Source organism: Sitodiplosis mosellana, unplaced genomic scaffold, assembly GCF_009176505.1.
Source record: "Sitodiplosis mosellana isolate CC-2019 unplaced genomic scaffold, AAFC_SMos_1.0 Smas_scaffold_1706, whole genome shotgun sequence".
Classification (NCBI taxonomy): domain Eukaryota; kingdom Metazoa; phylum Arthropoda; class Insecta; order Diptera; family Cecidomyiidae; genus Sitodiplosis; species Sitodiplosis mosellana.
In genome coordinates this window covers 1-11,553 of record NW_022596948.1, presented here as the reverse complement: position 1 = coordinate 11,553, position 11,553 = coordinate 1, and the positions used below count along the sequence as shown (strand labels likewise).

The window sequence follows — 11,553 nt, the reverse complement described above, 5'->3', positions numbered from 1 at the left end:
AAAAAAAAGTTTGATGTCATCAGTAGCCGATGATTTGCTGGAACACCAGACGCGTGATAATACTGTTGCTACTGAGAAAATTGATTTCGATGCCGTCTCTCATTTTGATTTGATTGGCAAGTGGTTTTTTCTTGAAGCCAATATTGCCACTCCCCTCAATGGTTAGGTTGTATGCAACTTTTGGATCGATGATAATCGGGTTGGGTAGAACGACATGAGTGGTCTTATCTGGGATGAGATCAATTACCGTTCCGCTCAATTCCTTGCCACGGGTATATAGTCTTGCCAGAGCGAGTAATGCTTTTGGGAGTGCGGCTTTTGCGACATAGAATTCCGTGAGCAAAAGTCGTGCGTTTGTATCAAAGGTGCTGAAGTTTGGCATTGTGAGCCGAACATACACATGTGCTTTGTTCTTCAACCGTCTGTCACAGTCCAGTACGTACAACGGTTGAGGGGCTGGAACATTTGCCTTTGCTTTCTTTGACATCACCTCCAAAATGATTTCTTCCAAGTCTTTCTTGAGGAAAAACCCATTATACGCAGCGATAAATTCAGCGAACTGTCCTTTGGTCAATTCAGCAAACGGTATTCGTTCGAGTGAATCTTTGAGCTGTGTCTTCAAAGATGCTGGACTTATGCGCACATTTTTGTGTTCACATTCGGTTTTGGCCCAAGCCATGCATGCATCGACAATGGCTGATGTACTGCACTTCGATGACACCAACTGTAGTATTTTGTCGAGAAGTTTGTGGTCGCATTCCAAGAAATTAGTCGATTTCAAAACTTCGGTTGGCTTCTCTTTGATTTCTCGTTCGCAGAATTCGATGACATTTTTCATCTCAAGCAGTAATGCCACTGAATAACCCGTACACATGTTGTTGACTTTCAATGACTTTTGCATCGGAGCTTCGCAGCGTTTCAACGCATCGGCCATCTCGTATTTCTTGCACAAATTCACCACTTGAAAGATGTGTTCCGATGAAAGTCGCACTTTGCTCAAGTAGAAAAATTGCAGAAACTCTTTGAACGCGTCGCGAGATGCATCTTCAATAACAATGTCTCCTTTTTCAGGTAACGAACCGTAGAACATCGTGTGAAATACCGTACTGACGCAAGCTAAGAGAATTTTATGGGCCGTAACGCTGTCGATGCCTTCACCAAACACGAAATTCACATCAGCGGTCGTTGAATCCAGATACAACTTATCGCAATTGCTTCGTGCCAAATCGTTGTCTTCTTCGAACAACTGCTCTTTCACTGTGTCGCTCATCGTTGTGTTGACTGTAATGGAATATTGAGAAAATGGCATCAGAATACCTATTGTTGTTGCAATTTTGAAGCCAACAAAGCATTTTTTTTCTTTATCTTTTTCTTTTGTCCATAGGCGTACTTACTTTTCAACAATTTTTTGATCAAATTATGGCATTTTTGCAATTTTTCCGAACAATTGCGAATGTTGTTTGATTTAATGTTGTGAAATAGCTTAGATTTCGATGTGTACAGATACCAAATGAATTGTGTTGTGCAAAGAACTGTCACTTGCTCTACGCTTCAGACTTTGACAGATCTGAACGAAAACGACACACACAATTCACGCACACATTGACTTGTGCATAGCGATTGATGAAGAAAAAGAAAACATTCAACACATCTCATGTTGAGCATTGGGAATGAGACATTAGAAAACATTGTTGAATTTGAAAAAAAAATAAGCAAAATGTTTTTATTAGGTTTTCGCTTAGGTTTGCCTTTTATTCTCATTGGTCCATAAGTGTGTCCTTTGTGCATATAATAAATGCAGATCAGATGATTATTTCATGATTCGTCTTTATAATGACTGACAGTCATTGACTGTTAATTAAAAGTCATTAACTCATCAAAAAGGTGGCCAAGAAAAAAACCAAATTCGAAATCAAAAGAATAAAAAGCTTGATTAAAAACCAACTGGTAGTTGAAAAACCAGGCCCGTTATAACACCATTATCGTGGAGAAAGTCGATTTCAATGCCGTCTTCCAGAGGTTTTCCATAAGCAAGTGGTTCACTTTTGAAGCTAACTTTGCAATTTGGGTTCATGGAAATAGTTCCGATTCTTATCTCATATTCGCTGTACGGATCGATGATAACCGGCTTCGAAAGAGTGACATGAGTAGTTTTTTCTTGAATTAGTATAATAAACTTTGAAGTTAATTCTTTGCCACGAGTCGATATCGTTACAATGCACGACAATTTCATGTCGTTGTTGATCTTTGCTACATATAATCCCATGAGTAGAAGCCGTTTGTTTTAAGCGAAGCAACTGATATACGGCAATGCCGTATTACGGCATGGTAACATCGTGATTAGCTATGTTGTCTACCATACGCCTGTTACAATTCAAGAAGCCCGATGATTCAATTTTCCTTGTCTCCTTCGACAGAAGTGACAAAATGATTGCTTCCAATTGAGCCTCGGTGAAAATTCGCTTGTACGTATTGATGTGGCGTGAAAACTGTTCCAATCAAAACATAACGAGTGGAATTTAAAACCAAGCCCATATCTTTGACGATGACAATTTTCTGTTATTTCGGTTTCCATTGTTCGCGATCGACACTTTGAGGTGACCGAAATATCAGGCATTTTATCTTCTCACAAATTACGAATAAAATCATCTCAGTGTACTTTGTTCAAGTGTTCTATCATGGGCAATGTTACCATGCATAAATGTTGATAACCAAACGGCAATTATGTCGCTCCCATATTTCCGTTTGGAAAAGAATAGCCAAGAATATGAACACATGAGCAGGTTATTGACTGTACGATTGCTTATAATCAATTTTTCGCTATATAGCTAAGGAACAAAGTTCACAATGGGGATAAACTCATGGTTTAATAACCGGACTTGCAAAAAATATGCAACGCACGTTCCGTTTGCCATGAGCCCATGGAATTCGATTCATTCTGTAACAGATTGATCAACGGAAACAATTTGATGGAAAAATCAAGCTGTTGTTGTTATCATGCATACAATGAAAATCATGCATTTTTTCTATATTTTTGCACGGTTTTTTTCTTAAATGAAGTCAACTGTAGCATTTGAAATAGGTCATTCATCTAAGTGCCAAAATGTGGTACTGAGCTATAATAAAATTGTCATCTCTGAATTGAGACTGCGTTGATATGGACGATGGACATTGGACATACAAAGTACAAATCCCACATTTTTCCTTTAGATCATTGATAAGTCAACAACAATGTTGTACGAATTATTTTTACACTTCAAGTTTAACTGGTGTTGCGAAGTATTCTGATAAATATTCTAGAGTGGATGTTGTACATTTTTCGATGATCTGAAAAGACGTTGAAAGGAAATGAACTATGGGATGATAAAAACAGCCAACATTGTAGCTTTTAGCATGTAGTGTTGTTATCTTATGCGCGTGGTATCCCAATATTACTTCCATATTTCTCGGGAGAGTATGAAGCATTTGTTATTCATAAACGATTCTCAGAGATCAGTTTGAAACATTTTGTTGAAGTGTTTACACATAACAGAGTCTCATAGAAAGGAGAGTGAAATGAGAAACAGAGTGATTTGCATTTTGTTGCTCTTAGTGAGCATTCACATTATTATATGTTCAGGAGAAATTTCTGGCTGCAGTTATTCAAGCCAATATGATTCAGATGGTTCTTATGGTTCTCATAATGTATTTTATTCAGTGGAATTAAGTTGCAGTGACAGTTATGACGGTGATTGTACCAGTTACAAGTGGAGAAATGGCTATTATTCTTATGATACATCTGACTGCCGATGTTATAGGCGTTTTCTCTCAGACGAATACGATTATAATTTAAATGTGGAAAAATTGAAAGCTTGTTCGGGACATCCCTTGGATGAAATATTGCCGGGTCGATTCCCAAATCTGCAGATATATGATATTTCATCCACTAAAATCGAGATTTTAACATCTGCGAACTTGAATTTTAAGTCACTACAGAAATTGAAGGCACGTAATAACAAATTAACGAACATTTCGGGATCAGTTTTTGTGCACCTTGCGAATTTGGAAGAAATAGACTTCTCGTACAACAACATAAATGGGCTGTATCAAAATGATTTCAAAGGAACGACCAAGCTGTTAAAGATCAATTTTCAATATAATAATATTTCCATTTTGGACGAGGGATTATTTGTTTATACTCCCGACTTAACCACATTAGACCTTTCTTACAACAATATCAAAGGTCTTCGTCAAAACCACTTGAAAGGAGCGGCCAAATTGTCATCAATCAATTTTTCACACAACAATATAACCATTATAGAGACGGGCTTCTTTACACATACATCCGATTTAACTGTTATCAACTTCGCCTTCAACGAATTATCCACTTTGAATAAAAACATATTTGGGGAACTGCAAGAATTGACAAATTTGGATTTAAGTCACAATTCAATTCAAACGATTGATGAGGACTTGTTTCGAAACAACACAAAATTGGAAAAGCTGAATTTGGAGAATAACCCAATTCAGCGTATTGATCAGAAAATACTCATTCTGTTGACTAAACATGTTTCGGTGGATATTTCCTGTGATCATGTCAAAGAGTTCGACTCCAGCTACTTCACAAAAAACATACGATTCGACTCTGGACGAGTAACCTTGTCAGGAAACAGATTAGATTATAGTAGATACTGTTTGGAGCAGTTGAAGTATTTCAACATTTCGGGAAATAAGCTTGAAAATACTCAAGAAACAATCGAGTACCTCGGATCACCGATCGAAACGTTGGACGTATCTTCGAACTTTATGGGAATATTGAGTGCAAAAATCTTCAGAAAATTCATCAATTTGAAGTACTTGAATCTAAGAAACACCAACCTAACTGAAATCGATTCCGACACATTCTATCCGCTCCTATTTCCAACGAGTGGGAGAAAATTGGAAGTTCTACTTTTAAACGATAATCCAATCGAACGATTGGATTCGAATGTATTTTCACCCGTCATGAATTTAGTTGATGTGCAAGTTTCCTGTGATTTTGTTATGGCGATCGACACAAGTTGTCTTGGAAATTCGCTGAAAATTGATTTGAACGACAAGGATGGAATCGTTTTCACCGTAATAAATCGCACATTCAAAATGTACTGCACCAAAGAGAGATTCAAACAATTTAGCTACTTCAATATTTCGGGAAATCACTTTCAAGATACCCAGAAAGTAGTTGACATGCTCGGAACACCAATTAAAACGTTGGATTTATCCTCGAATTTCGTTGGAAAACTAAGTGCACAGACATTTGGGAGATTTTCTAATTTGAATTACCTAAATTTAAGTCAAACGAACTTATCGAATTTCGGGTTCGGCACATTTTATCATCAACGAAATTTGGAAATTCTAGATTTATCATTCAACCGATTGAAAAAAGTCAACTTCACATTGTTTTACCGAAATTTCCTAGATTTACACACACTTTGTCTTGAAGGGAACGAACTGAATGAGTTACATAGCGCAAATCGAGCGATTTTTCCAGTTCTCAATAAATTAGGAATTTCAAAAAACCATTTCTCATGCGATTATCTGGCGTCATTCTTACCTCAATGGCATTCCCATTTGAACTTTATCACATATCCAACGAATGAAACGAATATCGTTGGAATCGACTGTTTTCATGAAAACGACGAATCGACTACATTGAGTGCCAAAACTGTAACAACACCTAGATTAACGACAACATCAACCTCAACGTTAAAAACAACAACCACGGAAAAATCCACAACAGCCTTTCAAGTTGATATGCCTAATGTCAAGCCGAATTTCAAAGATAATTCCACTGTGACTCAACGTACAATCGACAACAATAAATCCACAACTTCCGATGTCATCGATCAAACCGCCAAAACTGAAGAAAAACCAGCCACGCGATTCGAGTGCACATTTCTATCGTCCCATATAGACTCAGAGATAATGCAGCTTTCCTGTGATCATATCGAAGAGATTGATACCAGTTGCATGGGAAAAAATATTCAAATCGATTCGGGAAACGATAGCGAGGTTGTTTTCCATTTGCTGCAAAACAACTCCGAACTGCGCTGCAGCAAAGAGAATTTCCAAAAGCTTAAGTACTTGAATATCTCCGGCAATCAACTTCAAAACACTTCGCAATTGATCGCATTACTTGGGCTATCCGTTGAAACACTGGATGTCTCGTCGAATTTTATTGGTGAACCCAGTGCACAGACATTCAAGAGATTCACCAATTTAAAATATCTTAACTTGAGTAACACGAATCTATCCGAATTTCAATACGGTACATTCTTCAATCAACAGAAACTTGAAGTGCTGGATATTTCTTTCAATCGTCTGGGAAGAGTTGATTTCACCAATTTCTTGAGAAATTTCAGGGAGTTAAATACGCTCAATCTGGAGGGGAATGATTTGAAGGAAATTGACAGCGTTACTCAAACCGATTTCCCCAAATTATTTATTTTGGGCATTTCGAAGAATCATTTTTCGTGTCGGTATTTGGCACAATTTCTACGTGGATGGAACTGGAATTTAAAACTTCTCAAAAATCCTTCGGACGAAACACATATTGATGGAGTTGACTGTCATACAGAATTTCAAGGCATGACCAACAACGTTGCAATGAAACGAGGCTATGAAGTACAAACAACGACAACAACGGGATTTGTTTCAAGCACACCAAATTCCCCTATTGAGAAGAAAAACTTTAAAGGAAGCAACGACAACTATAAACCCGTAGACACCGAATCAAGTTCCTTATCAGCAGATGTACGAGTATTGAAATACCTTTTTGTGGCAATGTTCGTAATGTGTTCTGGATATATGGTAGTGAAATCGAAGCTCATTCAGAGAATAAGATACAACCTAGCACGGGATTCGTTCGAAACCACAATGAATCAGCAATATTCTCCAGATAGCACTCACACAAGCGTAATTGAACTGACTCAACGTGATCGTGTGCACGAATAGAGTGGACATTCCCAATTTTCAATGTTGTATTTTGATAAATTTCATATAAAGACTTATTTGAAACTTTATTGTTTTTCCATTTGAGACTTGCGCATGATTGAGTGATAAATGATTTAGATAAAAATTAAAATTCAAATAAATCAAATATAATGAAAAAGATACGAGTAATTGTAGCGAGTGCACTGACTCGTGCGCCTATACGGGAATATAAGCGCACGACGTCGCCGCACGAGCGGCGACCGCATGTATAACAAACGAATACCGAATAAAGAGAATCAGTCTAATTGTTACCAGCAAACCCGACGTGTCTAATTATCGAATATTCTACCCTACCTTTAGCTACAGATCCAAAGATAAGAGCTACGGATCCAAATAAAAAAGGTAACGATCAGAACACCCTTAAATTGGCGCTGCAACAAACGAAAGACTCACAACATAGAAAAAAATAGCGGAATCGTAGACCGATAGAAACCAAAAAAAGGGGGAAAAAAGAAAAAATCAAAGTTCCACGTGTCAGTGAAAGTGCACAGAGAAATCAAGTGAGCGATTTGTGATAAAAATCATCATCACGCAAAAACTATTCGTGTACCAAAACAGTGCATAATAGAAAAACATAGATCAAAATCCACTCACGCACCGAAAAAGTGAATAGAAAAATACATCGGGCAAAATCCATTCATACACTTGAATATCGGAGAGAAAAAAAAACCATCGAGCAAATTCCATTCGTGTATGTGAAAAAGCAAGAAAAAAAGACACACGCGAATTCCATACACAGAACAAAACCGAGAAAAAACCGCACGTTGCATAGACACGTGCAGTAAGCCACGAAGAGCGAGCGAAGGGACCCAAAGAAGAACATAAGCAAAGCGGAGGTGAAGCATAAAAACGAACGAAAGCGGCCAAAGTGTGGGAACGAACAGCGGCGGAAGACGAGTAACTGGACACCAACTTGGAGACAGCAGAATATCTGAATCGAGTACGAGCTAATTGTTGGGATAGGTCGTTAGGTGAGTACTGATTTGCATGTTTTTAAAGTGAAGTGTTCATTTTTTGGTTGATTTCGATTATTTACACTCGGCTAAAATCAAATGGTGCAATTAAATATATAATTCAGTAGTCAGCAAGCACAACCGAATTTGTTCCTCATACCTTTTCGTTTTCGTCCGGCTCGTTAAAAAAAAAAAAAAAAAAACAATTAAACACACATAGCATAAAATCGAATTTGGCATTTGCTACTCGTGCACTTTTCGAGTTCGACTCCTCAATGCAACGAACGCCACCGCCAAAGAAAAACGATAATAAAAAACAGAGCGATTCGGGCTATTTATCTCATTTGTTGGACTTGGAAAAAAAATTAAAAACGATAGAAGATCGTGCGGTTCATGATTTGACCACAGGCCGTAGATCGCTAACATTTAGCGCGCCCGAATCGTCCTCAACATTTATTTTCAACAGAAGTCCAGTACAAGTGAATTTGAACGAGACTTGGCTTGACGGAGCTGCTGGTTTAGACGCACAGAGTCAATTTTTAGATCCAAATCGAATTACACAGTCGCACCACGGCGGTTCAGTTGTCGATCATTATCATTTCGATCCGTTTGAAGCAGCCGAAGAGACATATTCGGTTTTGACAGACAAATCCATCGGTAACTTATCGGTAGAGAGGGAAAAAACTGACGGGAAATCAGACGATCAGCTGATTAAAGTAACAAATAAAGAACCGACGGAAGCGGATAAAACAACAGACACGGCGAATGGTAATCCGGAAAACGCGACAGATCCAACAGCGAATAATTTGACTCAAAGCCAACAGCCGCCAAACAACAACAATAATATTAACAACAACAATAACAACGATCGTAATAACGACGCTTCGAATCCTGAAAACGGTAGAAATAACAACAATAATAACGATAATAACAACAATAATAATAATAATAACAATAACAATAGGAACAATCATTTTAATTCTTCGGATTCTGAGCAAGAAGGCGACGAAATGGCTTTATCGTTGAACAGCATTATGAAGGGTATTCCCAAATTCATAGAAACTCATGATGGAATATTGCAATTTATTGCGGAAAGCGACCTCATTTACGACCTGAGTGAGGCAGGCCAAAGGCCTACAGTGCTGCGAATAATAAAAACACGACTAACAACGGCACATAAGCTGGGCAATACAACGAATGACACGTGGGAGCAAATAAAAACAAAAATGCGTGAAAAATATAAATTGACGATGACATATGAAACAGCTCAAGAGAGACTGTTATCGATCAGACAGGGACAGAAAGAATCGATAGATGCATATGCCGAACGGGTGAAAAAACTGTTGGACATGCTGAATTTAACATCGTCAGGCGAAGACGCGGCTATACAAGCCGTGAAAGCTGAAATGAACGAGGAGTTAGCAGTACGGAAATTCAAGCAAAATATATACGATGAAAGAACGCGTACAATGGCACTCAGTGCGGATCACAGAAGCTTGTATGAGGCAGTCGCACACGCCACAGAAAAACAAGAGCAAATGCAATTATCGAATGTCGCTAAAGATCAATCAAATGAACAAAAACAAATCAATAAAAACAATAACAACAACAATTTTAACAAAAATAACAACAACAACAATAATAAGAATAACAACAATAATAAGGGTGATAACAACAAAAACAATAACAACGCTCAAAACAACAACAGCAGGATACCGTGCAATTTCTGCAAAATGACAAATCATAGACCGGAGCGATGTTTCTTTAACCCGAATAGAAATGACGAGCAAAAGGCTCAATCGAGTGGATACAACTCTCAACAAAACAAAACGAAAACATCGAAAACAATGGGTGCTAGTATAGAAGATGCATCAAATTCGGAGGGTGAAGAAGTATATGAGGCAAAGGTATCGACGGGTGCCACATCAACTCCGTTATTGCCGATGCATTTAAACTCCGAACGGTGGATGCACAAATAGAATCCACAGTGCATCCACCTAAAAATCAAATCGAAAAAACCGAAATGCTTGAGCAAGTAATCAGTCGTATCTCAGTCGAGAGCGCCATTCAACTGGAAAACAGAGATCTCACCATAACGGCGTATGTATCAATATGTAACAGATTGGTGAAATTCCTTATTGATTGTGGTGCAAATGCTACGATAATAAGTTACAAGCTCCTAAAGCAAAACATTCTGTACTACCCACAAATAAAATATTGTATGACGGGAATAAATGGACCGCAAAACGCAGTAAAAACCCACGGCGCTACGTATGGCAACATAATCATAAATGGCATAAAGCTAAGACAGCAGATGCAAATCGCGGGTGACGACATTCACCTCAATTATGATGCAATTTTGGGACTTGACTTCCTTTATGCCTACGGTATGATCATGAACCTGAGATGTCTACAAATGAGACTTTTATTGCCAGCATGGCATGAACTTTATGAAAAACCCGAGCGAGAAGCGTTCGAAAAATTGGAGCCTAAAATAAATAAAAAAATGATAAAAAATGAATTGATTTATTCAGAAAACAAAGTAAAAAACACAAGCAATTGTGAAAGCGAGCTCCCTAAAAACGATAAAAAAGAAAAAAAGTTCGAAAAAGTCATGCAGGCTCAAATAAATAGACTCGCAGTAATTGATTTAACCAAGTAAACCGCTAAAAATCTTGCCGTATAGCCAAAAAAGCGTACGAATCGCAACTGAAAAACCTCTATTGTGTAAAGCAAAGGCGTACAGCAGGGGCGTTTATTCCAGCGACACAATAGTTGATAAAACAAAAAATCTATTGACAATTTACAACTCCACGGACAGAACGATAGAAATAAAAAACACAGAGGTGGAGACGGAAGACATGGAAAAGTATAGTGTCTTTCGTATAAATAATAAAATCAAATCTGATGCAGAAACGCGCATAAAATTCATATCGGAAAACCTAAAAACAGCACATTGCAACAAAAATGATAAAAAGATTATCGAAGAATTGATAAGTGAATTTCATGACGTATTCCATGTGGAGGGCGATGGTCTTACATTCGCGAAAGACGGAGAGCATAAAATTTTCACAAAGGCGGATGCTACACCAGTGAATACGAGGCAATACAAAATACCGCATGCGCAATGGGACATCGTCAATACGAAAATAGATGAAATGTTGGCAGACGGTATCATTGAAAAATCAACTTCGATGTGGAATTCTCCACTATTGCTCGTACCGAAAAAATCGCCAAATAACGTCAAAGAATACAGATTCTGCATAGATTTTCGTAATTTGAACAAAATAACGGAAACACAAACATTTCCGATGCCGAACCTGGAGGAGGAACTATGCAAAATGCATGGTTCAAAGATATTCTCATGCATGGACATCTACTCGGCATTTCATCAAATAAGATTGAGTAAAAAAGACAGAGAAAAAACGGCTTTTACAGCGGGCCACCGTAAATTCCAGTTCAAGCGCATGCCTTTTGGACTGAAAGGCAGCCCGATCACTTGGCAGATATATTTGACAGAAAAGCTGGGCGCGTTGCTGATGGCAAATGTAATGGCATATATGGACGACATTATGGCATACAATAAAAC

The 11,553-nt window shown here is 38.0% G+C and overlaps 2 protein-coding genes across 2 annotated transcripts; one reads left to right on the top strand and one right to left on the bottom strand.

Annotated features, from left to right (window-relative positions):
- Positions 1 to 1,531, bottom strand: LOC129571232 (BTB/POZ domain-containing protein 3-like). The gene is made up of 2 exons (XM_055451002.1): positions 1,395 to 1,531; positions 1 to 1,281 (listed from the first exon to the last, which is right to left on the bottom strand). Exon 2 carries the CDS (start codon positions 1,268 to 1,270, stop codon positions 20 to 22), a length of 1,251 nt encoding a protein of 416 aa, XP_055306977.1. The 5' UTR covers positions 1,271 to 1,281; positions 1,395 to 1,531; the 3' UTR covers positions 1 to 19.
- Positions 1,532 to 3,500: 1,969 nt separating this feature from the next.
- On the top strand, positions 3,501 to 7,270 carry LOC129571231 (toll-like receptor Tollo). The gene has a single exon (XM_055451000.1). It carries the CDS (start codon positions 3,556 to 3,558, stop codon positions 6,970 to 6,972), a length of 3,417 nt encoding a protein of 1,138 aa, XP_055306975.1. The 5' UTR covers positions 3,501 to 3,555; the 3' UTR covers positions 6,973 to 7,270.
- The last annotated feature ends 4,283 nt before the right edge of the window (positions 7,271 to 11,553 follow it).